The sequence below is a fragment of the Emys orbicularis genome, chromosome 23 (genome assembly GCF_028017835.1).
Source record: "Emys orbicularis isolate rEmyOrb1 chromosome 23, rEmyOrb1.hap1, whole genome shotgun sequence".
NCBI classification, from domain to species: domain Eukaryota; kingdom Metazoa; phylum Chordata; order Testudines; family Emydidae; genus Emys; species Emys orbicularis.
Window position 1 is genome coordinate 18,989,370 of NC_088705.1, and position 27,203 is coordinate 19,016,572.

At 50.8% G+C, this 27,203-nt stretch overlaps 1 protein-coding gene across 1 annotated transcript; it reads right to left on the reverse strand.

Moving 5' to 3' along the window:
- Window positions 1-638: 638 nt before the first annotated feature.
- On the reverse strand, window positions 639-20,853 carry SMPDL3B (sphingomyelin phosphodiesterase acid like 3B). Its single transcript, XM_065421844.1, has 8 exons — window positions 20,787-20,853; window positions 13,811-14,024; window positions 7,279-7,376; window positions 5,838-5,981; window positions 4,736-4,908; window positions 4,394-4,574; window positions 2,418-2,551; window positions 639-1,019 (listed from the first exon to the last, which is right to left on the reverse strand). The coding sequence occupies exons 1-8, from the start codon at window positions 20,851-20,853 to the stop codon at window positions 639-641; spliced, it is 1,392 nt and encodes a 463-aa protein (XP_065277916.1).
- Window positions 20,854-27,203: the final 6,350 nt, after the last annotated feature.

Here is a 27,203-nt window from a genome sequence, read left to right on the forward strand (position 1 = left end):
GGCTACTCTGGGACCCTTAGATCTGTTCCTGGGGTAACACTGGGTGCCCACCACTTAAAAATTGGCCATTTATTTTGGAACCTAAGGTTAGGCATTGACATTGGAAAATCTTGGCCTAAGAGACTTGCTCAAGTTCACATGGTAAATGAGTACAGAATAAGGAACCGCACCCAGGTGTCTTGGCTTATGCATCACAACCTATCCTGCTGCCCCACACTGTCACCCACCCATGCCACTCAGTCAGCCTCTGTGGTCTCCTTGTCACTAGGAAAAAAGGCATGTTCTTAACTCAAGTTACTGCACTTGGGCTACAATCCTAGTGACAAGGCTGGGTGTAGTTCCACACTTGTTAGCAGGTCGAGTTAAAGATTATGGAACTCGTGAGGTCCCCGCTCATGTCATGGTGGGGTGAACAGCAATTTCCTCGCCCACCTTCCTGGTTAGAAAGCACCAGGCAGGACACCATCCCTTCCAAACCCAACAATCTTTATTAGAAGGGGTCAAAATCATGTCATAAAACCCCTGCAATGACAACAGATTTCATCCTCTTCCAGAGTAAGTTCTACCCACTGAGGCATTTGCTGATGTTGATTTATGTGCAGCATTCTCTGTTTGCACAGGGCTCCACCTATTCAGAGTCACCAGAGGTGCCCCTGGAAGCTGAGGAGGCCCAGCAGTGAGCAGAGAAATAAAAGGGGTTTTGCTGGAAGAGTGGATACAGCTGTGAAGCTCCTGGCTTTAATGCATTCGTCATATTTTAGAAAATCAACTTCCCTGATAGCACAGACATGATCAGTCTGGCAGCTCTCGTCACACTCTGTGAGGTCATACTTGACTGAGTTAAACTGATAGTACTGCTGTAAGTAGTGCTTGTCCTTTGATATCTTCTCCAGCACCATGTGCATGGAGCGTGCTGACCCGTCAGGCATCTGGAAGGCTTCAGTCAGCCGATACTCTCTCTCCCATCTTGGGGCCACCAGGTTAGCATGGGTTAGGTTTAAATAGTAAGTCACTACATCCTACAGCAAGAAAGAGGAGACGAAGAGGAGTGTTAGGGCAAACGAGCACAGAAACAACACTGGGAATGACCAATTCAGCCAGGGCTGTGATGGGGCTGGGCTTCAGCAGTTTCCCCATCACTGGTGCTGGTGTGGGGCACTTCCGACCACTCCAAACCCAGCTTGGAAGAGACACCAGCCGCCTAGCAGTGAGTAGGTATCTGGCAGACTCTGGCCAATTCCAGCAAGGCAGTTCTGGCTGGATGTTGGCTCTGCTTGGGGGCCCGGCCATCATGCTGGGGGCTTTATCCTGTCAAGTAACAGGCCATGTACAAAGGGCTGTTAATGGGGCCCAGGTTAAAGGTATCTCAAACCTGAGTATCCTGCAGGGGCCAACTTTAAAAGAGTTTGACTAAAACTGGATTTGTGCCCCACTTTGCATCTTTATGCTGGATGGAGAAGGGCCAGCAGGGCGCTTGGGGTGTTTGTTTTTAACCACAGAAATATCAGGCTTGTGGCGCTTTGCAGGGGGGCGTGGGGGAGGGCGCAGGGTTACTGTAAGCATGAGCCCTTCCTGGAGGAGATGGGGGCGGAATCTTTACTAAGGCTGCCTTTTGCCAAACTGTTCATTGCTCAGCAAAGTTACCGGGTGTTAACAAAATCAAAGCAAAAGCAGAGCTTTAAACAGTCCAGTTAAAACCCCTACTGCTCTGTCTCCCAGCATTCACCCTCTGGGCTCCTGTGATCTCTCCTTTACTAGTTCTCCAGCCTTCCAGGACAAATAAACGTTGCATTTCTAATGGACCAAACAGAGGAGTTTATAAAAATGATACTTTGGGGCCTTCTTTATTCACTGTAAAGAAGCAGAGAAGGGCACAAGCACATTTTCCCCTTTCCAGGTAGATAACTGAGTCAGGGGCCCCAGTTACAACACAGCTATTCCCTGATCCGGTTACAGTACGGGTCCCGTTCATAGTGTAGATCAGACCTAAACCATATTCTCTATGGGAGCTAGAGTCTTGCATGTGAGCTCTAGTCAGCTGTGATTTTATTCCCCAAATGGAAGTGTTGGAAGACCCATTGTTTGGGCTATTTAAAACCAGACTGGGTAAAGGCCTGCAGAATAAACTGGGAAGAGCAACCCTGCACTGCCCCGGGGGGCTCTGATCCCAGCAGCTGGCTAAGGCCCACATCACCCTCCCAAGCTCCCTGGAACTTACTGCCATTGTCCTACTGAAATCAAACCTTTACGTGCACTGTGACACTGGAATATTTCGCCCCTGCCTCTCTCCCTTTGGCCTTAGATTAGCGCTGGCTCTGATTTGATAGAGCAACTTGGAGGTGTTGAGTGAGCAGCCCCTGGGCTGTTGCAGTCATGCCCCAAGGGGACAGACCATGCAGTGTGGGGGTGTCTCCCACCTTCACTTGCAGGGTGCCTCGGTCATAGTCAAAGACCCGGATCCCAGGGTTGTTGGCGCCGTTGTGCACTCCGGGTAGCGATGTTTTCCAGGGAGTCACTCCTGGGGCTAAGAACATGGTGTTGATTGGGGAACCTGAATGGAAAGGCAAAACAAAGCATGTATGAGTGAAAGGCTAGCCTGGCATGTGGCAGACCCAGTCCAGCTACAACCCCTGTGCTTGTATTGGTAACTAGTCTGTGACGCTGCTGCCTGAGCCACTTACCTCAACCATGTGTCAGTGGTGTTTGTGAATCCACTCCTAATGCTACCTAATGACATCTACAGTGCATGAGCAACAGCCAACATCTGGGCTGACACCAGGATTGAACTGGGGCCCTCCCCAGCTAAAAGCACAACTCTCTACAGCCTGAGCTAAAGAATCAGGCTCTGCAGCTAGGGACTGCGACAGATTCACATCCTCTGTGGCTAGGGCTGGATTAACGCAGGGGCTTCAGGGGCTGCAACCCAGGGCCTTGGGCTAAGGGGCCCCCACAAAAATAAATCCATAATTATATACAATTCAGTGGTCACCAATCTGTCGATTGCAATTGACTGGTTGATCCTGGAGCCTCTGCCAGTCCATTGCGATCTCCGGACTGCTAAAAGTCCAGCGGCGCAGCAGGGCTCAGACAGGCTGCCTGCCATAGCCCCACGTCACTCCCGGAAGTGGCCGGCTGCTGGCACATGTCTGCAGCCCCTGGCAAGGCGGGGGAGGAGGCTCCTCGTGCTGCTCCCGCCCCCAGCACCGTCCCCGACCAATGGGAGCTGCAGGGGTGGTGCTTGCGGGCGCAGGCAGCCCACGGAGACCCGCTGCCTCCCACTCCCCAAGGGGCACGCAGAGACGTGCCACTAGCCAGCTGCTTCTGGGAGTGGCATGGGGCCACGGCAGGCAGCCTGCCTGAGCCCTGCTGCGCCACTGGCTGGGAGACGCCTGTGGCAAGCACCTCCCAGCCGGAACCTGCAACTCACACCCCTCCTGCACCCCAACCCCCTGCCCCAGGTCAGACTCCCCTCCTGCTCCCAAACTCCCTCCCAGACCCCGCATCCCCTCCTGTCCCCCACCCCCTGCCCCAGGTCAGACTCCCCTCCTGCAGCAAACTCCCTCCCAGAGCCTGCACCCTTCACCCTCTCCTGCACCCTGACACTGCCTCAGCCTTGAGCCCCCTCCTGCACCCAAACGCCCTCCCAGAAAGAAACTAATATAACAGCTGTTCTAAGGTAAGAAGTAGACTATTTTGAATTAATTTAACTATATTCTACATGTTTTAAGACTGAAATGTAACCACAGAATGGCTTCATGTTAATTAAAAGGCAAGTTTATTATAGCGTTAATAGCCTCGATGCCATAATTGTGATCATTTTGTTTTAAATTAGGAAAAAGAGTTGTATACAGGGACCCCACAAAATCTAATAACCTCGGACCCACAGGAGAGTTAATCCAGCCCTGTCTGTGGCACCCACCAGAGAGCTCCATGACAGACACTGACCAGTGAGTTACACAGGCTGGAAAGATCTGTGCTGCTATCCCACAGTGTCTCAGCAGGTGGGGACAGAGTGCCTGGAGGACAGTCGCCAGCTTCAGGTGGGGCAGTGCACTCTGGGATGTCCTACTGCACAGTGCTGGGAGGCAGGAGGACTTGCCAAACTGTAACATAGGCATGCTTACGGGTCTTGCTACATCATGGTGAAAAGGTTTTCAGCAAAGGGTCCCCTGATTTGGTACTGAAAAGAGTCTATGTGCTAGAATAGACTGGACCAAACCGCCTTCCATGCAATTTCAGAAAGTGTGATGCAGAACAAGTCTTTCCTAGCATTTGGACTAATTTCAATAGCATTTGGGGAACGATCACTGAGAACCACGTTCAGTAATGGGATGTTCTCCTAGAGTGGGCAGGGCTGTGGGTGAACGGCACATACCAAGCCAAGGAACGGTACCTCCATTGCTGTAAAACATCCGAAAGCTGTCAGTGTGATGGTGCCCAAAGAACTGGGCAGCTATCACTCCATGGTGCTGCTGCACGATCTCTGTGTATCGTTTGTTAAAGTGCTTCCGAAACCAGGGTTTGCTCCGCTTCTTCTCAAAGAAACCAGGTGGAATGTGCCCCACAATGTAGACCTACAACAGAAAAGAGCCGGGCTGAGTACAGACTAAGTGCACGCTTCCAAGCAGAGGAGAGGCTCTCCAGAGTTTATAGACTGAGGAGGAGCTCAGCGGCAGAAGGGGCTTACAGGAAGGACATTCCAGGGTGGGAGAAGTCAAGAAAGAAACAGTTTTACCATTTCTTCTGCTTTTGACGCATTGGTCAACACATCTTCCAGCCACTGGAACTGCCCACCAGGGTCCTCCAAGCCAGCTGTCTGATTATTGCTATCATAGTACAGATTGGTGTTGAGGACAATCATTTGTCCTTTGGTATTGGGACCAAGCAGCTTCTCGCTGTAGAAAGCACCTGCAAAACACAACCAGCAGGAGAAGGACCTGACGGTACACCACTTGCTGGCTTTTGTGCCCCAAATTCCCCTCCTATTTCTACCTCAGGTTCAGCTCCATGGTGATAGCTGTGATGGGGGCCCTAGTCTGGGCAAGGTGCCAGTGGCTGCCAGCACATTGAACACCATGTGCTGTGGACCTGATCTGAGCAGGGTTAGCTTATGGTGATTAGAAGACCAGAGGCTTCCTAGAGCCCTGCCTGCATCAGTGCTCCCAAAGCTGCTTCCAGCCATGCAGCTGAAGTGCTGGTCCTGCAATGATGGGAAACATTTTGTAAAGAAGCTCAAAGTGGTCCAGCCCACTGCTCTCCTGCATGTCTGGGAGTTTGTAAATGCATCCTTTGTTCCTGTTCAAGAAGGACAAGCTCATCTGGAGTAAAGTTATTTCAGGGCAGCCTATGACTCTAGTGTAACCAGCACTTCCACCCATGGCTGCTTATGTCAGCCCAGGATAAGGGAGGCCCTGAGTGGTGATCTGCGCAATCTGCGCAAGTGAGTCCAGGAGCTGGAGAGCCAGAGAGAACCACGGGCTCTGTCTGAGTCCAACAGCCTCAGACCCTCATATTCATTACAGCCCAGTCCTACATCTTCTGCACTATAAGGGACACTCCTGGGCCACCCTTCTAGTGCAACTGTGAGAAAGCAGGAGAGATTGAGGCACAAGGAACCATCTTTCCTTTTCTCATGTGTAAGTGAACTCAGAGCTGGCGAGTGGCGCCAGGTTGGCAGCCTATTGCTAGGGCCCTTCCTCTAACTGCAGATATGCCCCAAACTGCCCTATCCGTAGAAGGCAGCACTGCATGGGCAGCATGTCACTGGGGATTCCTCCGCCCTCTTCCCCCAGCAGTGCAGACAGCAGGAGCTAGCCATGCCGGAATTATGGGCATGCCTGCTTTGAACGTTGGGATGGAGGCGTTGCTGAGCCATGAGCGCCACAGTTCAGCTGTTGCACTGTAGATCCTGTGTGTCTTGGCTGGGAACTGGTTCTTGGGATGGAAGTCATGATTGCCCATCGCAGGATAGACTTTAGTGTCTGGAGAAAATCAAGAGAAAACGTGAGGGAACATGTGGCCTGTTTTGGTGCTGGAGTGCAAGAGAGTTAAGGGAGAGGACAGAATGACTTAGGGGCAGGGCAAGAGGCTATGGGGCCCATCAATGCTAGGTCACCCCTTTGCAGGGCAGGAATGGCTGAATGACATTCCCATCCAACATGGTGGTCTCAACCCAGTGGCTGGGGAACAAAAACGCTAATAGGCCTCTTATGAGCAGCCTGAGGCCAGGAGTGGATAGGGTGTGGAGTGAATTCCCCTCTCATGCCTGGAGACAGCTACATTGGGGGAAAGTGTGGTCTTCTGAACTGCTGCAGCTCCACCAAGCCCCGGGGCAGAGGGCCAGCATGTCCCAATGAAGGGCTTTAAGTGAGTCTAGGGAGGAATTGTGCAGGTCAGTCTTTGGGGAGGAGCTGTTTAGGGGGAGCACTTGGGGAACTGCTTAAAGTCAGCACCTGGGGAGCCATTTATAGTGAGTGACAGAGTGAGCACAAAGGGGACAGGGAGTGCTTAGGGTGAGCACTCGGGGGCGGGGGCTGTAGGGTGAGCCCCTGGCGAGGAGCTGTTCAGGGTGGGCATCTGCGGGCAAATGGAAGCTGTCAATTCCCAAAGGCCCAGCCTGGCACCTTTTGCAAACAGTGCAGTCAGTTGTAGGAAATGCTGACTGACTCCACGCTGTCCGTATCTGACCCCTGCAGGAGCACTGGAGGGACAACGCTCATTCAGGAGTGGGCCTTTTGCACTAGGTTTCTCAAATGGGCAGTGGGCAGCTGTGGCCCTGCCTAGGAATGACCCACATTTGGTTTACCATAGACCCAGTTCAATTAGGGGCCTGATGTACTTTGCTGGGGCATTCCAGTGCTAGGCCAGCATCTCTCCACTGATCTGGTGGGTCCGGCCCTAGTGTTGGGATAATTCCTTCTCCCCATTGCTGAGATGTTCAAGCAGGAGAGGAGGTTTCCAATGATTTTTTCCCCACCATTAATTATTCAAAGGCTGCTGCTTTTCCAAACTTCCCCCTTGCAGTGAGTTGCCCATTCAAGAGTGAAGCTAATCAGAGACCATAAGGTCCCATGCATAGAGTTTATAAACCATAGGAAGCGGGACAAATATGCTCTCATATCCCCCATGTACTAGATTCCTTGACCCCTTAGATGGCTGCCCCTTCTCTAGATCTGCCATCTCTAGCTGGCTGAGCTGGTCTTTCCTGCCAGTGGGATGCGGAGTCAGATATTCTCTGCACTGCCACCTTCTTGGTTTGTCAGCTCAGGTAAATCGTACCTGGAAACACCTGTTTTATCAGAGCAGTCAAATTGGCAATTATTTCCAGCACTACTTCTTCTCCAAGTTTCTCGTTGGGGACATGAGGGGTATCGTCACTGGAAAACAGCACAAACATCACATGCAGCTAGCAGCCTGAAAGGGAAGAGTCTGTATGCAGTATTAACCGTGTCGGTCCCAGGATATTAGAGAGACAAGGAGGGTGGGTATAAAAGATATTTCCTCACCCACCTTGTCTCCGGGAAGCGCCTGCACACATAAAAGAAAAGGCAGCATGTAGGTAACTTATGCCTAGCATGTGGGGTGTGATTTCAGGTGAACATTTGGGGAACTGTTCAGGGCAAGGATCTGTTCCATTTTGTTCAGCTTTTTCTTTTTACATTAGAAATCTGGGTCTGGCTGTACTCTGTTGTTTCTGGAAGATGCCATGAGGTTATGAGTTACACATACCAAGAGAGTGAACCCTGATTAACTGAGGGGAAATAAAGCTCTTTGTTTCTGTTTGTTTGTAACTCACCTGCCTGACTGAACAGCTGGAGAAAAGCCCATTTGTTAGAGATACAAACTCCCACCTCTTTAATCAAGGGTTCCCAACCCTGCTCTCTGGGTGCTCCAAGAAGGACCTCCGGCTGAACCCACAGAGCAGACTTGACATTCCTCATATGTCAAACAGCCCCTTTTCGAATCAAACCTTCCAGACTCTTCTTTAGTGTCATACCAAGGGGCACAAAGCTGTTTGCAAACCCCTGCTTCTGGTGCCTTTAACAATGCACAACTTTGTGCTCCAATGGCTGTACTAACAGCATCGGGCCAGGAGAGTGAGTGCAGCCTAGGGGCTGTCAATCATGGTGCCCACTGTGTGACCGCTGTGGATTTGTATGTGTGCAGAAGGGACTCCTGGCCTGAGGTGCATGGGTCTGGTTATGATTTGTGCGGGGTACTAGTCTCATTCCGCCAGCAACAGGTTCCTGAGTTGTTAATCTGTTTACCTAACAATAACTCCTTCGTGCTCTGTATTGATTGGTCAATTGTTAATACATATACTGTATACGTTACCAGTTATCTGGCCAGGACATATCTGCTAGCCAGGCTGCCCCACTGTGACTCTGCCTGACCAACACAGCTCAAGTGTTTATGGTTTCACTTCTATAATAAAGGCTATTGTTTAAATACCTACTGAAGGCTCCAGAATTAGTTATCTCGAACCAGAGAAACCTGCAAAGGAGCACTCTTGCCTGAGAAGAAGTGTCCAACAGATGACAGCAACACATGCCTTACTCCTAGGTAGTTGAAATGCCCTGAATGATACACAAGGGAGAACTTGGGAATGGCTGGCCATATTTAGCAGCTTCTTCATTAGTGAGGACAGCAACTTCTGCTTCTTTATCTTTGTCTCCCCTATATTGTGCATGCAGCTGCTGCAGCAACTTGGGAGCAAAGCCACATATCTCCTCTGTCTTGTGATGCTGCTGCCCTTGCTCCCCAACTCAGCACAGGTCTCATGTTACAAGCATGTCCAAATCCCAAGTGGATACTGTAGCAGGACCCTGGAATCTGAATAGCCTCCAAATACAGTTCCGAGATTCACTCTTCCCTAACCATTGTCCCAGCCCAGCCTGTACCTTCTACCAACACTGCTGGGAGCTCTGGACTACTGAGGCATGCTACAGGAATGGCCATTCTACAAATAATTAGAAGAAATAAACAGATAAGCAGTGTCTTTTTCTTAAAGCCCCAGCTCCTGGAGTCCTGTGATTATGTGAGAATCTCCATTTTCAGTTCTTTAACACAGAAATTTCTAGCTTTCATGGCTATGGACCCCTCAATGACAGATTGCATATAACTCCCCCCCCCAACTTTATCATCTTTTACATCTCATGATTTTAAAGCCAGTCTCATGATTTAAATGGGGTTGACTCATGATGCCACTGTGCAAGACATCTGGGATTCTGTGTGCAGCTCTGGTTATCCACTCTCAAGAAAGAAGTATGGGTTTAAGAACCTGGAACAGGAGCAGAGAAGGGCTACTAGGACAATCAGGCAAATGGAAAGCCTCTGTTACAACAAGAAGAACAGGAGTACTTGTGGCACCTTAGAGACTAACAAATTTATTAGAGCATAAGCTTTCGTGGGCTACAACCCACTTCTTCGGATGCGGGTTGTAGCCCACGAAAGCTTATGCTCTAATAAATTTGTTAGTCTCTAAGGTGCCACAAGTACTCCTGTTCTTTTTGCGGATACAGACTAACACGGCTGCTACTCTGAAACCTGTTACAACAAGAGACTAGAAGAGCTTGGCTTGTTTAACCTAGCAAAATGAAGGCTGAAAGGGATCTGACTGCTCTCTATAAATACATCAGGGGTAAATGCCAGAGAGGGAGAAGGGCCCAGATCCTAAAAGGTATTTAGGTGGCTAACACCCACTGCAAGTTAGGTGTTTAAATGCCTTTGAGGATCTGGTCCAAGAGCTATTTGAGCTAGAAGACAATGTTGGTACAACAACAAATGGTTATAAATTGGCCATGAAATTGGCTCTGTGGATGAGGGGAAAGCAGTGGAGTAGACTTTAGCAAAGCTTTTGATACGGTCTCCCACAGCATTCTTGCCAGCAAGTTAAAGAAGTATGGGCTGGATGAATGGACTATAAGGTGGATAGAAAGCTGGCTAGGTCATCGGGCTCAACGGGTAGTGATCAATGGCTCCATGTCTAGTTGGCAGCCAGTATTAAGCAGAGTGCCCCAAGGGTTGGTCCAGGGGCCGGTTTTGTTCAATATCTTCATTAATGATCTGGAGGATGGCGTGGATTGCACCCTCAGCAAGTTTGCAGATGACACTAAACTGGGAGGAGTGGTAGATACACTGGAGGGTAGGGATAGGATACAGAGGGACCTAGACAAATTAGAGGATTGGGCCAAAAGAAAATCTGATGAGGTTCAACAAGGACAAGTGCAGAGTCCTGTACTTAGGAAGGAAGAATCCCATGCACTGCTACAGACTAGGGACCAAGTGGCTAGGCAGCAGTTCTGCAGAAAAGGATCTAGGGGTTACAGTGGACGAGAAGCTGGATATGAGTCAACAGTGTGCCCTTGTTGCCAAGAAGGCTAATGGCATTTTGGGCTGTATAAGTAGGGGTGTAGCGATGCGGGACTCATCCCTGCGGTGCCTCCTGCTGGCTGTCTGGGAATTGGCTCGCTTTCCAGCTCCAGAGCATCCTCAGCAGGCTGGTGTTGTCGCCGCTCGCTGGCCCCCGTGTCCCTCCCGGACCCCAGTGCCCCTTTATCTGGGGTGCTGCCCCCTTGCAGTAACCCCTCACTCTCAGGGTCTCCCCTCCCCAGGGAACCCCCAACCCCCTAATCCCACCTTGCCTCAATGCCTACTGCCAGTCATCATTTAGCCCCCGCTCCCTGGGACAGACTGCAGCCTGTAATGGCCACTCATCATTGGCAAGAGGGGGTAGGACCTGCTGCCACTGCCTAGCCCCGGGCTACCCCTTTGCAACCCCAGTACCTGGTTTAGGCCCCACACAAGGCCCTGCAGCCTGGGGGGTTGTCAGGCTGGAGCTCCCCAGCCCCTCTTGCCTTTCCCCCAGCACTGCCCTATCTCAGATCCCTGCTCAGCTCCCAGGAAGCTAGGTCCTTCCCTCTCAAAAGCTAGAGAGGGAGTCTCCTAAGCTCTGGGCTCACTGACCTTTTATAGGGCCAGCTGCAACCTGATTGGGGCATGGTCCCAGCTGTGGTTGCTTCCCCATCAGTCTAGCCACTTCTCACAGCCCCAGCCCTCTCCCAGGGCTGGCTTTAACCCTTTCCAGGCCAGAGCGGGTGACCACCCCGCTACACACACCCCTCCTCAAAATCCCCACCCCTGGGGATAGGGGGGACTCATGGCCTGGGATCCCTGAAATTGGCCCTCCAGGGCAGCCCCTCCAGGGCTGACTGCTTCCTTTCGGATGCCTCCCAATTTCGGGCCATCTCCCGGGCGTTGGCCTCCGCCTTCCGGCAGGCCTGCTCCGCGGCTTCCAACCACGCCCTCAGGTCAGCCTCCCCCTGACTCTCCACCCTCAGGTTCTGGGTCCATTTGGTGGCCTGATCGTGGACCACTTGGGTCCCAGCCTCTTTCTGGGCCCACTCTGTCTCCGTCCCTTGGTGTGAGACCTGCCCGGTGACAGTCTGGGTCCTGACCCCTCTCTGGGTTCCCTGCGTCCCGGTTGCTGTCTCCGCCACCTCTCACGGGTGACCCAATGGCCGGTCATCCCTCCGTCCGGCCACCTCCACCTGGTCCAATTTCGCCCCTTCCGGGACCCCAGGCACCTCCTTCAGCCGCCCCTCAGTTCCCTTGAGGGGGCAGTGCCTCCTAATATGGCCCAGTATGTGTCAGCCCCAGCAGGCTCTCTGCCTCTTGGCTGTCTTGGACCCTTTGGGGTCCTTCTGGAGTCCCGCCCCCTCGCCGGGGCTAACCTGGACCCTCCGCCTTGGGCCTGGGCATGCACACTGCATGTGCCGTTGTCGGCCACAGGCCCAACATGTCCTCAGTCGCCTGGGTTCCCTCACCCGGCGGACTCTTGTAGGGACTTGTACCTTCCCCTGTTCTGGGTGAGGCTCTCGGCCCCCATCCCAGTAGGGACAGTCCACCCTCAAATGTCCTCGCAGACCGCAGGCATAGCAAGCCCAGCGCTCCACCACAGGCCTCCTGGCCCTGGCACTTGGCTTCCCACGCCACTCTCCCTGTTTCCTCCGAAACTCCTGTCGGAGGAGTTTTACCAGGGCCCACTGCTCTTCCACCAGCCGGCCCAACTGTCCATGGAGGGCCCACTGCACCTCCCATAGTCTCTGTGGGTCGCCAGCCCACTTCTGCCAGTGCACTGATGCCTGTCCCCAACCAGAGTTAACACCTGGGGCCTTTGCAAAGTAAGCCCCAGTATACACGGGTTCCATTGTCCCCTTCCTCAGTTTCTCCAGGCAATAGTCCCAGTCCTTGTCTTCCCCTTGTATCAGGGGCGGACCACCTGTGCCCGCATTCTCCACCACTTGTAGCGATGCGGGACTCACCCCTGCGGCGCCTCCTGCTGGCTGTCTGGGAATTGGCTCGCTTTCCAGCTCCAGAGCGCCCTCGGCAGGCTGATGTCATCGCCGTTCGCTGGCCCCCATGTCCCTCCCAGGCCCCGGTGCCCCTTTATTTGGGGTGCTGCCCCCTTGCAGTAACCTCTCACTCTCAGGATCTCCCCTCCCCGGGGAACCTCCAACCCCCTAATCCCACCTTGCCTCAGTGCCTACTGCCAGTCATCATTTAGCCCCCGCTCCCTGGGGCAGCCTGCAGCCTGTAATGGCCACTCATCATTGGCAAGGGGGGTAGGACCTGCTGCCACTGCCTAGCCTCGGGCTGCCCCTTTGCAACCCCAGTACCTGGTTTAGGCCCCGCACAAGGCCCTGCAGCCTGGGGGGTTGTCAGGCTGGAGCTCCCCAGCCCCTCTTGCCTTTCCCCCAGCACTGCCCTACCTCAGGTCCCTGCTCAGCTCCCAGGCAGCTAGGTCCTTCCCTCTCAAAAGGTGTGACCACCCCGCTACAAGGGGCATTGCTAGCAGATCGAGGGACGTGATCATTCCTCTATTCGGCATTGGTGAGGCCTCATCTGGAGTACTGTGTCCAGTTTTGGGCCCCACACTACAAGAAGGATGTGGAAAAATTGGAAAGAGGCCAGCGGAGGGCAACAAAAATGATTAGGGGGCTGGAGCACGTGACTTATGAGGACAGGCTGAGGGAACTGGGATTGTTTAGTCTGCAGAAGAGAAGAATGAGGGGGGATTTGATAGCTGCTTTCAACTACCTGAAAGGGGTTCCAAAGAGGATGGATCTAGACTGTTCTCAGTGGTACCAGATGACAGAACCAGGAGCAATGGTCTCAAGTTGCAGTGTGGGAGGTTTAGGTTGGATATTAGGAAAAACTTTTTCACTAGGCGGGTGGTGAAGCACTGGAATGGGTTACCTAGGGAGGTGGTGGAATCTCCTTCCTTAGAGGTTTTTAAGGTCAGGCTTGACAAAGCCCTGGCTGGGATGATTTGTTGGGGTTGGTCCTGCTTTGAGCAGGGGGTGGGACTAGATGACCTCCTGAGGTCCCTTCCAACCCTGATATTCTATGATTCTATGAATAAATTTAGGCTGGAAATTGGAAGAAGGTTTCTAAACATTAGAGGAATGAGGCTCTGGACCAGCCTCCCAATAAGAGCATTGGGGGCAAGAAACCTGACTGGTTTGAAGATGGAGCTTGATAAGTTTATGAACAGGATGATATGATGATAGAAGGAGACTGGATCTGATGACCCGGGAGGTCCCTACTGTGTTCCACTGTAACTGAGTGGGGCTCTCTCTGCAGCCACATTTGCAAATTGCAGAGTAGCAGCTGTTACACTAAGGTGCTCATGTGCACTGTGAGTAGAATTGAAAGGGTTTCTGCATGTGACATCTAATCACAACATTCATGGGGCTTATAATGTGATCGTGCCCTATCTTTCACTGCTATGCGTGGATGTACTCCTTACCCAGTCCAAAGGATGAAGTCCGGATCAGGCAGGATCGCCTTCATGGCATAAATGGAGGAGTTTATGAGAATCCAAGGAGAATCACACATGTAATTTCCCCATGTGCCTGCATTGGACACTGGCTTGGAGCCAGCAGACGGACACACATGAAGAGGGTCGGTTGCCACTCTGTATTCTGGGTCCAAATGGAGGTCTGTGATATGCCAAAAGTGACCTGCCAAAGACAGAACAAACACCACAGTGCAGTGCAATCAAACACCTGAAGTAGCTGTGCCAGCTGGGAAGCCATGGGGTCAGAGATCATTATACAGCTATACTTCTACTTCTTATTCCAAACCCAGCGTCATTACGGGAAGTTCACTGACATAACTATCAAGCCCGCAGTAGAGGCTCAGTGGGGAGGGCACTGGCCTGGGAGCTGGGAGACCTGGCTGCAATTCCCTCCTCTGCCACAGACTTACTGTGTGACCTGGGGTAAGTCACGTAGTCTCTCCAAGCCTCAGTTCCCATCTGTCACAAGGGGATAATAGCAGTGCCTTGTGTCCCGGGGGTAAATACAGTACAGAGCGTTAGGTGTTCAGATACTGCACTGCTGGGGGCCAGGGAAGTTCCATAGACAGACAGGATAATACAGCATGGTCCAAACAAACACACACTGCTGGGCAGTGCAATTCAAACTAAGCACTCAGTGCGCACAGCTGCAGAGACTGAGGGTCAGTTAGAGCTAACAACACAATGTAACTGCAGTGGGTGGACAATCCCTGACCTAGGTAATCCCTACCAGAAAGTTAAACATGCCTTGTGCCTTCAATAAACTCAGCAGTGCTGCATCATGAGTCGGTTGGGGGCTTCTACTTCCACCATAAGATCCCATACTACAGTCAGGCAAATGATAAACAGAATTATTATCAGTGTGACTTTCCAAAAGCAGCCCCCAGCACATAGCCAAGCCAGAGAGCAGTCTGTGGATTCTGGGCAGCTAAATTTCAGCTGGGGTTAAAGCAAGGCTAGGGTCAGAGTCAAAGCAAGGAGCCTCCCTGAACTGAGCAATCTGGAAGAGGGAGAGATGGGGGTTGTTCCCCAGGACAGAAAAGCTGCCCTCTGTTCATCTCCCTGTTGTTGCTTGGGGTTTGCAGAAGGGGAACGTGACAGAGGCTGACTGGTGCTGTGTTGGTGGAACAAGGCCTCTGTAAGTGGAAGACCCAGAGAGAATTTGGGGTTTTCTTAACTGCAGCCTCCCGTGCAGTGCCTTAGCCCTTTCTTCTTGGGCAGTGCAGACCTGGTGAACTCCAGCGTTTTGGAGGAACCTCCTGCAGACGGAGCTCAGGTGCTGTTAGTCACCACTGCTCTGTGCAGGTGACGTGGCCACCCTGGCAGTGCAACAGTGGGAGATCTCTAAACACTGTCAGGCTGGCTATTCCTGCACAGGGCTCGGACTGGCAGGGTTTCTGCTGGTTCCTTCCCCTGGAGGGGCTGTCCTGGATTCTGCGAGGATGAGTGAACTGTTGCTTTAAAATCTGCAGCAAGACAAGGGTAAGGAAATTTTCAGGCAGTAGCTGCATGCTGAAGCAGGAACAGACAGATGCCAGGCAACTGCAGGGAGATGACTGTTGTCCTTATGCTAATCAAGTTCCTTGTTCAGTGTTGGAAGAAAGTGACTCCTTCTGCAATTCTTTACTGTGTTCTCTGCACATGGGGGTTCTGGGGAAGCCAGCACTCTCTGAGCTGAAGCTCTTTGCCCCACAATGTTTTTTGACCCCACGGCCACACCCACCTCCTGCTGCCAGGACCCTACCCCCCAGTGGAATCCACAAAGAAGCAGCTGCAGTTTAGTGGAGTGGGAGAATGGAGGAGCAGGCCATAGAGCCAGCAATCCCCTTTCTATGGGCCCCCTTCTGGTTTTTGCTCCTCTTGGTTGTAGCAGTGAAGCGGAGCCCCTGCCCTCCATTTACAAAACGTTAGCCCGGCCTGGCTGTCTGCTGAGTAGCAGTTCAGGGGAAGAGTTTAGTTCTGACTTGATCTTCTCTCTGTGGGGAACCATTTCCCTGACTCCCTGAGCTCCTGCAGTGACTGAGCCCTTGTCTACTCTGTGCACGCACACAAACACCATTCCTAGTGGACACTCTCAGAATAGTATCTGGAAAGGAACTAGCTCTGGTTGAAGTCATATTGCAGATGGCAAGTGAGTTCTGGGCTCCATCAGCTACAGGTGAGCTCTTGACTGACCCCTGCCTCTATACAGAAAGGATGGGCTCCACCTAAACCAAAACAGAACCAGACTGGTGGCATGTAAAAATGAACATAGAGATGTTTTTAAATTAAGTGCTGGGGGAAAGCCAGCGAGTGTGGAGAAGCACATGGTTCGGACAGAGACAGCCCTTAGGGGAGAATTTATTAAAGGGGATTCTCTATATACTAGTAAAGAGAGGATAGAAGTTGATAAAGTACAGGTAGGAACTGAAGAGAAAAAGTCAAACACAAAAAAAAGTCCCATTGCTACATCACATAAAGGCAGACAACTTAAGACTGAGAAATTTTATAAGTGCTTGTCTACAGATACAAGAATTTTAAATACTATGATGGGTGCACTTGAGTGCCTGGCATTAAATGAGGATATTGATATAATAGGCATCACAGAAACTTTGGTGGAATGCTGATCAATGAGACACAGTAATACCAGGGTACAAAATATATAGGAATGACAGAGTAAGTCATGCTGGTGAGGGAGTGGCACTATATGTGAAAGAAAGCATACAATCAAATACAGTATAGTCAAAATCTGAGATGAATCAGTGGAGCCACTGGATAAAGGAGCACTCAGGGAAGACTAGGCCGTTGTGGATGAAGCTAAATGAATTCTTTGCATCGGTCTTCCCTGCAGAGAGTCTGGGGGAGAGTCCCACACCTGAGCCGTCCTTTTTAGGTGACAAATCTGAGGAACTGTCGTAGATTGAGGTGTCAATAGAAGAGGTTTGGGTACAAATTGATAAACAGTAATAACTCACCAGGACCAGATATATTCACCCAAGGGTTCTGAAGGATCTCAGATATAAAATTGCAGAACTACTAACTGTGGTATGTAACCTATCACTTAAATCAGCCTCTGGAAACTGGAGAATAGCTAATTAAGGCTGAATTTTAAAAAAGGCTCCAGAAGCAATCCTGGTAATTACAGGCCAGGACACCTAACTTCAGTACCAGGTAGATTGGTTGAAATTATTGTAAAGAACAGACATATAGATGAACCTGATTTGTTGGTGAAGAGTGAACATGACTTTTGTAAAGGGAAATCATGCCTCACCAATCTATTAGAATTCTTTGAACTGATCAGCAAACGGGGATAAGGGTGATCCAGTGGATATTGTGTATTTTGACTTTCAGAAAGCCTTTGATGAAGTCCCCCACCAAAGGCTCTTAGGCAAAGTAAGGAGTCATGGGATAAGAGGGAAGGTCCTCTCATGGATCATAACTGGTTACAAACAAAGCGGAACCAAACAGTAGGAATAAATGGTCAGTTTTCATAGCAGAGAGAGGTAAATAGCAGGGTCCCCCAGTGATCTGTACTGGGACCAGTGCTGTTCAACATGTTCATAAATGATCTGGGAAAAGGGGTAAACAGTGAGGTGGCAAAGTTTGCAGATGATACAAAATTACTCAAAATTGTTAAATCCAAAGCAGACTGTGAAGATTTACGAAGAGATCTCACAAAAGTGGGTGACAGGGCAAGGAAATGGCAGATTAAATTCAGTGTTGATAAATGCAAAGTAGTAATGCACAATGGAAAACATAATCCCAGTTATATATACAAAACGATGGGGTCTAAATTAGCTGTTACCACTCAAGAAAGAGATCTTAGAGTCATCATGGATAGTTCTCTGAAAACATCTGCTCAATAGGCAGCGGCAGTCAAATAAAGCTAACAGAAAGTGAGAAACCATTAGGAAAGGGATAGAATATAAGACAGAAAATATCATAATGCCACTATATAAATCAGTGGTATGCTCTCATCTTGAATACTGCATGAAGTTCTGGTCGCCCCATCTCAAAAAAGATATATTAGAATTGGAAAAGATACAGAGAAAGGCAACAAATATCATAAGGGGTATGTAACAGCTTCCATATGAGAAGAGATTAAAAAGACTGGGACTGTCCAACTTGGAAAAGAGAAGACAGAGGGGAGATATGATGGGGTCTATAAAATCATGAATGGTGTGGAGAAAGTGAATAAGGAAGCGTTATTTATCCCTTCACATTACATAACGTAGGATATGACCCAGTGATCGCCCAGTGAAATTAATAGGCAGCAGGTTTAAAACAAACAAAAGGAAGTTCTTCTTCACATAGTGCACAGTCAACCTGGGAAACTTGTTGCCAGGGGATGTTGTGAAGGCCAAAAGTATAACTGGGTTCTAAAAAGAATGAGAGAAGTTCATGAAGGATACGTCCATCAATATCTATTATCCAAGATGGTCAGGGACACAGCCCCATGCTGTGGGTGTCCCTAAGTGACTGAGTGCCAGATGCTGGGAGTGGACGCCAGGGGATGGATCACTTGATAAATTGCTCTGTTCTGTTCACTCTCTCTGAAGCATCTGGCACTGGCCACTGTCGGAAGACAGGATACTGAGGTAGATGGGACCATTGGTCGGACCCAGTATGGCCATTCTTATGAGATTCCAACGTCCCAGCAGCAGCAGAGTTCCCAAAGTTCTGGTGTACAGTATTTCCAGGATGGCTGACAGGCTGGAGCAGGACTGATTGAGACATGTTACACTGTTGGCAGCACATCCATCACCCAGCAGGTTAAGGCCTGTGGTTTGGCACTCCTCCTTTCCCTAAAGGTTCCCCAGTTCCAAATAAACCTAAACCCCTCCTCTAAACACCATCGTCTCACCCACACATTGAGATCTTGCAGTGCTGCCTGTCTAACTGGCCCTGTGAGTGGAACTGGAAGCATTTCAGAGCACAGAACAAAAGTTGGCGCCTGTGGGTGCTCATGCCCCACCCCCGGCCCCAGCCCCACCCCGACTCTGCCCCCTCCCTGCCCCATTGGATCCCTCTCCAAATCCCCACCCTGGACCCGCCTCTTCCCCAAGCGCGCTACGTTCCTCCTCCTCCCGCCTCCCTCCCAGCGCTTGCGCCGCGAAACAGCTGTTTCGCACGGCAAGCCTGGGAGGGAGGGGGGAGAAGGAGGACACTTAGGGGAGGAGGTGGAGGTGAGCTAGGGCGGGGGGAGGGGTCGGGAAGCTGCCGGTGGGTGCTCCGCACCCACCAATTTTTCCCCATGGGTGCTCCAGCCCATGGAGTCGGCACCTATGTTTCAGAGAATACCACTCGGGAAGTCCTGAACTTCAATCTTTTCCTAGCAGCCTAAATTTGGCCTCCAGGACCTTTATCCTACCTTTCCCTATGTCACTGGTACCTACATGTCCTCCCCAGCACTGCACATAAGTCTATCTAGATGTCTCAAGAATCCGCAAGCTTCGCATCCAGCAGGGAATTCACCATGCGGTTCTCCTGGTCATCACAAACCCAACTATCTATATTTCTAATAACTGAATCCCTCACTACTATTACCTGTCTCTTCCTAATAAGTGGGGTCCCCTCCCCCAGAGGGGTATCCTCAGTGTGAGAGGACACCATGACATCATCTGGAAAGAGGCTGCCCTCAGTGGCTGCCCTGGCTGCTTAGGGCAAATTTGTGGCCTGTCTCACTCAGATTTGCTGGGGGGCAGAGACCCCCCAGTCAGTGAACCTGTGCAGCAGCAGGGCAGGATACAAGCAGAGTGCTTCTCGAGCACTAGAAGCCGGCCCTGGTTGAGAAACCTGGCAATGCGCCATGGGCTTATGTCTGGGATCCGTGCATGATGCAAGTTGCAGGGAAGTGCACTCTGCTCCTCACTGGAGCTGCAGTGCTGAATGTGCAGCTGGAATGGGTCAGGGATCCTTGACTTAACTGCAACCACACAGCTTCCCCCTCCCCCCAGGGGGCCTCACACTTGGAAGGGCAGAATTTTAGTACCAGGCGCATTGCCTCCTTTAAAGCTCCAACTGTGAGGTGCATTTAATACAGCTATAGAATTACTAGCCACAAACAAGCACTCTCAGTGAGGCCATAGCAATTCAAAGCAGTCCCATAACCACACACAGCTATATACCTCACCAGCCCTTCCCCCACCCTAATCCCTTCTCTCGAGTTATGACTATACTTGAATTGCACATTCCTCAGGGCAGAGTGCGTGTCTGTTATCGGCTGGAGCCGACATATGGTCCCTAAACCCAACACAATTAAAGGAACACTGTTAGCTTGCAGTCTAATTAATGAATTAGGTTGTTCCAGGCCTCTCCCCCAACCCCAAGGACCTGTCAATGGTTTGTTTTTTTTAACAATCTTTTTTACAATCCTGGTTTTTTTAATATCATTCTCTCCCGTATTGCCCAGTGAAAAAAACACACGCACACACACACAGAACCAGCTCCCTTAGCCACCAGCCTCACTGTGCTGCCAAATAGACCACATGAACAAACTGGACAGAGAAGGCCTTTGCCCTCTAATCTCTCTGTCACTTTGGGGTAACTTGGGGGTTTCTGGGATTGTCGATACACAAGGTACAAGTACAGAAGGGTGCCTTTTCTTAAGTTCGACATGTTTTTCCAGTAATGGGGGCAGGGCTGAGCTCTCTGCCATCCTACCTAGCCCAATGCTTTCTGCCTGGGCCTCAAGGCAGGGGAGGTCTCAACACAATCTTATGTCAGTGGCCAGACGGAAATAAACCTCATGAATGCCAGGAGAGCCAGCCATGCCCTGCCCCAGAAGTCATGGGTTTGTTTGTATCTGGCAGCTTGTTTAAAGAGATGTGAGCAAGCCGAGGTTAGTTTAGAAATCAAGTTATGGCAAACCACCCCTTGGAAGCAGGAGCACTTTCCCTAGCTCTAGAGAATCAGGCAGCCACAGAAAGCTCAAGGAGGCTGTTACCTTGGCCGGTGGCAGCGGCAGCAATTCTGCTGTGCGTTAGAAGCAGCAGGAATCTCAAGGAATCCATCTGGAACAGGGAGCTCTGACTGCTGCTGCTTCTGACTAATTACCCACTTCGCTGTAGAGAAGAGAACCAATCCCAGGACGTTGTCACCTCACCTGACTCCGTGGCAATGTGTGAAGTGGGAGCACCTCCAGCTCGCCTCAAGAAAGATATTCTCAGCCAATGGAGGGTCAATTGCAATCAAGTCTGGGCAATGCTGCTGCTGGGAGTCCATGCAGGGAGAGGGGGGCTGTTTGTTCATATTTAACTGAATGCTCACTTTGCTCTATTTCCTTCTAGTTCGTCTAGCTACCCCTGTGCGGACGTTCACCCGACAGGCCCTAGCACCCATGCAGGGACAGAGGAGTGGTGGCTTGCACCGCCCCCACTCTGCAGCTTCTGAGGGCCAATTCAATCCCTGGCACAGGCAAGGGTGAACTACAGGACCCTCTGAGCTGGTGGCATTCTCCAGGGAGGCGTCCCGGCCTCTTTCGGCTGCTTAAGTCAGCAAAAAGGAGGCACAGTGCAGGGGTGAATTCCCCTCTTGGGGTCTGAATATTTAGATATCTCAAATACCTACCTGCAGTGCAGATTTCAGGTGGCCTGTTTGCTCACCTCGTAGCCAGGCTCAGGATGCTTAGCTCTTCTCTTCCCTCACAAACCACTCCCCTCCCACCTCATCAATTTTGTTGCTGTCCTCAGAATTTGTTCTACTTTCTTGGTACCTTTCTGGGGGCAGGTGCCTGGAACGGCATGCAGAGTTCAGGATTTTGTTGCTCCAGTCCTTCACAGTAAGGACATATCACCTCTGTTGTCAGACGCCACCGGTATGATGCTTTGCTCTGTTCAATGTTGATCACAGTCGGCTGCGTGTGTGTGTTCCCTCTGTGTGCTGCCCCGGCTCTGCAGATCGCTGGCACAGCAGACCCTGAGAGAACCCCCAATGACCACAGACTCCGATAAGGTACGAAGGCAACCGGCCAGGTTCATTGTCAAACGAAGCACAGTAATAGTTTCCAGCAGACTCTACAGGACATACTACGAATCTGTGCCCCTGACAATGGACACAGCTCAGTCAGTGGCGGGACACTCCACTGCTCCCTAGGCCGGACAAAGACACTGTCCCAGGGATGCATTCTTATACACAGGTACAAACAAGTTACACATCACTCCTGACATATTGAGGTGCAACCCCACTACGTAGCAAGGTGCCGCCTCTCACCTTGAACATGTTGGTTCGAACAAAATAACTCTATCCATCATATTACCCTTTTGCCCGTCTTTAGGGTGGGTCAGCTTGTTCCTTGTTATCTGTGTGGAATGTGCAAGTATGCGAATGTTCTGATATCTAGTGTCCAGTACCTTTTAGGTCTGCATCTTTTTGCAGCATCAGCCCTTTCCTTGCCAGCTTCTGTGAGCAGGGCCTGCCTCTGGCTCACAGCTTAACTTTGCTTTATGTTAGCAAAGTCTTGTCCATTACTTTAGTTCAGGCCTTAGGCCTCAGACAGGGCCTCTGATAGAAGGGTTTATGTTTCAGGGCCTCATCTTACTACATTCCCCCACTTTTTGTCTTTTTATGGGGGGGATGTTTACCCATCGTCCCAGAAAAGCATAATGCATGGACTAAAGATAACCCAGTGGCCTAAACACTGTTATGTGGTTATCTAATTTAACCATCCATACACTCATGCCCCATCCATCTGTTTAGTCTGCACATTCCCTCTTACGACTGATAGACAGATTTTATTATCCAATTATTTTTTAGTCCCTTATGGTGGGCTTGGGAATGTTAGGCCCGGGACCATGACTGAGGAATGTAGTATTATGATTGAGCCTTAGAGGTACTCCCAAATAATTAATATATATGAATAATATGGATATGGCGTATATATTTGTAGTGTATATGGGCATATATGTATAGTATATATGTATACATATAACAGCACTTTATATCCAAGCATAACAATTCTTTTCCAATCTGTTGTTGTAGTTTGGCCCTTGTGATACTGCAGATAGCAACCCACTTTTATTAGGGCAATTACAGTTATCATCTGTATCATTATTAGTAGTAGGCTGAGTGTTTTGAAATACTGGGATAGGGATTGTGATAATGTGTCCCACAGTGCTATGTATATAAGTAAAACAGAAATTTGGAGTAGTGACACTACCACTGAGGCCTTTATATATAAATCTATTGTAATTAGTTACTACATAGTACTGTCCATTCATGTTATAGATTACTGCTGGTTGTCACCCTCTGGTAAGCTTCACTGGGCAGGAAACAGAAGTGGCTAGCTTCTCTGTTCCATTGGTTGAACTGCTCTGTGATGCACCGGTAGTTGATGTAGATCCAGTTGTTTTTTATAGATGCTGTCTTCCAGATAACCTACTGAATGGACAGTAACGTCATTAGGCCTATATGAACCAAAGTTCTTCCACGTTTAAACTCTGTCCTTCCATGTTTAACTCTAATCGGCCTCAAAAGCCAAGGACAGAAATTGGAATGTGTAAATAGTGTGGCAAAGTACCTTCTTCTCCTCAGCAGGCTCAGTCCTTTTTAGCCTTGGAGACACAGGCTTGGGCAAGGCAAATCCTTGCAGGTAGCGCAGGGTTTGGCTATTCCTTTTCTCAGTCAGCCCCTTGTGCTTGTTTATCTTCCCTTCTGGGGACAGAGTGCAGCCTTCCTTGCAGGAAGGGTTCAGAGCCTTGCTGCTCCTAACTTACTGGCAGCTTCCCTGGTTCTCTCACTCTCTCTCCCCCCTCCTTCCACGCCGGGGAGGGTTTAAAAAGGTCCCAAGCAGTTGGAGCCAGCTGAACCTAATTAGTTCCCTAGTAACCCCTTGCCCAGCTGAACCTTATTTCCCCATGGTTCTCTCTCTTCAGTGGCTTGGGAGAGGCCTTTTTAACCCCCTGGGACTGATTACTACCCCCTTTGTAGCTGTTTGTCCTGGGTTTGCCACATATCCCCCCCCCCTGCTCAACACTACGGGGTTGGGCTACTTGGGTCGGAAAGCAGTGCACTCTCGACAGGCCATCCGCATTGCCATGTCGGGTCCCAGACCTATGTCGTACTGTGAAGTGGAAGGGTTGAAGCGACAGGAACCATCTTGTTACTCTCGCGTTTTTGTCTTTGTTTTGGTGCATCCACTGCAAAGGGGCATGGTCTGTGACAAGGGTAAATCTCCGTCCAAGTAGATAGTAGCGGAGGCTCTCTATGGCCCATTTCATAGCCAGGCATTCCTTCTCCACCACGGCGTATTTCCGTTCCCTAGGTAGGAGCTTCCTACTGAGGAAGAGGACGGGGTGTTCATCATCTCCGACCATTTGGGAAAGCACCGCTCCCAGCCCTACTTCAGAGGCGTCGGTTTGTAGGATAAACTCCTTCCCCCAGTCTGGGGCTACTAGTACGGGGTCTGTGCAGAGGGCCGTCCGCAGATCCGCAAAAGCGCCCTCGGCCGCAGCGGACCATTTTACTATGTCAGGGCCCCGAGCTTTTGTTAGGTCCGTTAATGGGCATGCCCTGGTGGCGAAGTGGGGAATGAACCGCCTATAGTACCCCACTAGTCCTAGGAATGCTCTGACCTGTTTCTTCCGGAGTGGTCGGGGCCACTTCTGTATAGCTTCTAACTTGTTGAGCTGGGGCTTCACCACGCCCCTCCCCACTATATACCCAAGGTACTTAGCCTCAGCTAACCCGATCGAACATTTGGAGGGATTGGCAGTCAGCCCTGCCTTCCTGAGGGTGTCCAGGACCGCTTCCACCTTCTCCACATGAGTCTCCCAGTCGGAGCTATATATGATGACGTCATCGAGATAGGCTGCCGCGTACTTCCCATGGGGTCGCAACAGTTTGTCCATTAGCCGTTGGAAAGTAGCGGGGGCCCCATGCAACCCAAAGGGGAGAACAGTGTACTGATATAGACCTTCTGGCGTTGCAAAGGCGGTCTTCTCCTTGTCGGCCTTGGCCAGGGGGATCTGCCAATAGCCCTTGGTAAGGTCAAGGGTAGACATAAACCGTGCCTTTCCCAATCTGTCAATCAACTCATCTATCCTGGGTATAGGGTAGGCATCAAATTGGGACACCTCATTGAGTTTGCGGAAGTCATTGCAGAACCTCATACTGCCGTCTGGCTTAGGCAAAAAAACCACGGGGCTGGACCATTGGCTATGAGATTCTTCAATGACTCCTAAGGCCAGAATTTTCCTGACCTCTGTCCTAATCTCTTCTCTCTTGGCCTCTGGGATCCGGTATGGCTTAACGTTCACTTTCACTCCCGGCTCCGTGAGGATGTGATGGTGAACCTCCGTAGTCCTGCCCGGCTTTTCGGAGAACACATCCTGGTTGCGTTTGATCAGGCTGATCACTTCTGATCGTTGTTCCGGAGTCAACTCCGGGGATATCCCCACCAGGTCGGGCTGGTTGCTTTTAGGGGATGACACCCCCAGTGCAGCCACCGGAGCTTCTCTATCGTGCCAAGGTTTCAGCAGATTTATATGGTAGATCTGCTCCAGCTTCCGGCGGCCCGGCTGTCGGACCTTATAGTCGACTTCTCCTATCGCTTCTATTACCTCGTATGGCCCCTGCCACCTGGCCAGGAGCTTGCTCTCGGCCGTGGGTATGAGCACCATCACCTGGTCCCCCACCTGGAACTTCCGGGTCGTTGCTCGGCGATCGTAGTTTGTCCGTTGTGCCCCTTGGGCCTTCTCCATGTGTTCGCGCACAAGGGGGGTGACTTGGGCTATTCTGTCTTTCATCTGCAACACATGTTCAACAACGTTTCTCCCAGGGTTCGGCTGTTCTTCCCAGTCTTCTTTAGCCAGGTCCAGTATGCCCCTGGGGTGGCGACCGTATAACAGCTCGAAGGGGGAGAATCCAGTGGAAGCCTGAGGTACCTCCCGTACGGCAAACAGCAAGTAAGGCAGCAGGGCGTCCCAGTCTTTCCCGTCCCGACTAATCACTTTACGTAACAGGTTCTTCAATGTCCTATTAAAGCGTTCGACCAGGCCATCGGTCTGGGGATGGTAGACCGATGTTCTAAGGGTCCGTATGTGGAGCATTGTACACAGGTCCTTCATCAGCTTAGACAAAAAAGGGGGTCCCTTGGTCCGTCAGGATCTCCTTAGGTATTCCTACTCTGGAAAAAATCTGGACTAATTCTTTGGCTATGGTCTTGGACGTGGTATTCCGTAGGGGTATGGCCTCGGGGTATCGGGTGGCATAATCTAGTACTACCAGAATGTATTGATGGCCCCGGGCTGACTTTTCCAATGGCCCTACTATGTCCATAGCTATACGCTCAAATGGGACCTCGATAATTGGCAGAGGTACCAGAGGGGCCCTTAAGTGGGGTCGGGGCCCATGTATCTGGCATTCTGGACAGGATGTGCAATATCGTCGGACCGCTGCATAAACGCCAGGCCAAAAAAACCTCTGTAGAATCCGATCCAGGGTCTTATCTACCCCTAGATGGCCCCCGAACAGATGGCTGTGGGCCAGCTCCATTACGGCTCTTTGATGCTTCCGTGGGACCAAGAGTTGTTGTATGACTTGCTCTTGGACCCGGACTACTCTGTATAGCAGGTCATTCTTAATCATATAATATGGCCCCGCGCCCTTAACTCTCCCCTCCACGGGTACCTCATTTACCTCGACTACTTCTTTGAGAATATTGTGGTATATGGGATCATTGGCCTGATCCTGACCAAAATTCCCGCGTGCGGTCCCCATTTGTCTAAACTCGGGGGGGTCTACCTCCGTCTCCCCCTCGGGGAAAGCCCCTGGGGAACCAGGTCCGGCGATAGGGTTGTTGATCGCCGACCCAGTCCCACTGTCAGTCGAGCCCCTTCTTTCCCCTACAAGCGTAGACTTCTGGCACTGGGTCAGGACCCTTGTCCCCCTCCTTTTATCCGCCCTCCGTTCCCTCCTAGTCTTCCTGGACTTCCCCGGCGGGGAGAACAAATCCTGGCTAAATTCATGGAAGGTTGGGGGAGGGTTAACGATCTGGGCCATGCCCTGGGTCCCAGGGTCATTATTTTCTTCTACCTTCTCCCCAGGGAGTAGGCTATCAAACCCCGGGAAGTCTCGTCCGATAAGGACAGGGTAGGGGAGTTTTGGAACTACTCCCACCATCAACCTAGTGGGGCTTCCGAAAACTTCTATTTTTACGGGGATGGTTGGATAATAGTTGACATCCCCATGCACACAGGATATTCCTGAGCGTTTGGCCCGGGATAGTTGGTCTTGTCCGACCAGCTTCCCCGAGACTAACGTGATTGCACTTCCCGAGTCTACTAAGGCTGTGGTCTTTATACCATTCAGCTTAACTGGCCTAGTGTATCTATGAGGGACCATCGCAACCCCGACTAGACTTATT

Coding starts and splice junctions, on each gene's coding strand:
- SMPDL3B (XM_065421844.1), bottom strand. CDS start 20,853: ATGGATTCCTTGAGATTCCTGCTGCTTCTAACGCACAGCAGAATTGCT. Junction 2,552..4,393: donor GATGTTTTACAGCAATGGAG/GTACCGTTCCTT, acceptor CTTTCCATTCAG/GTTCCCCAATCAACACCATG. Junction 1,020..2,417: donor GAGGCACCCTGCAAGTGAAG/GTGGGAGACACC, acceptor TTCTTGCTGTAG/GATGTAGTGACTTACTATTT.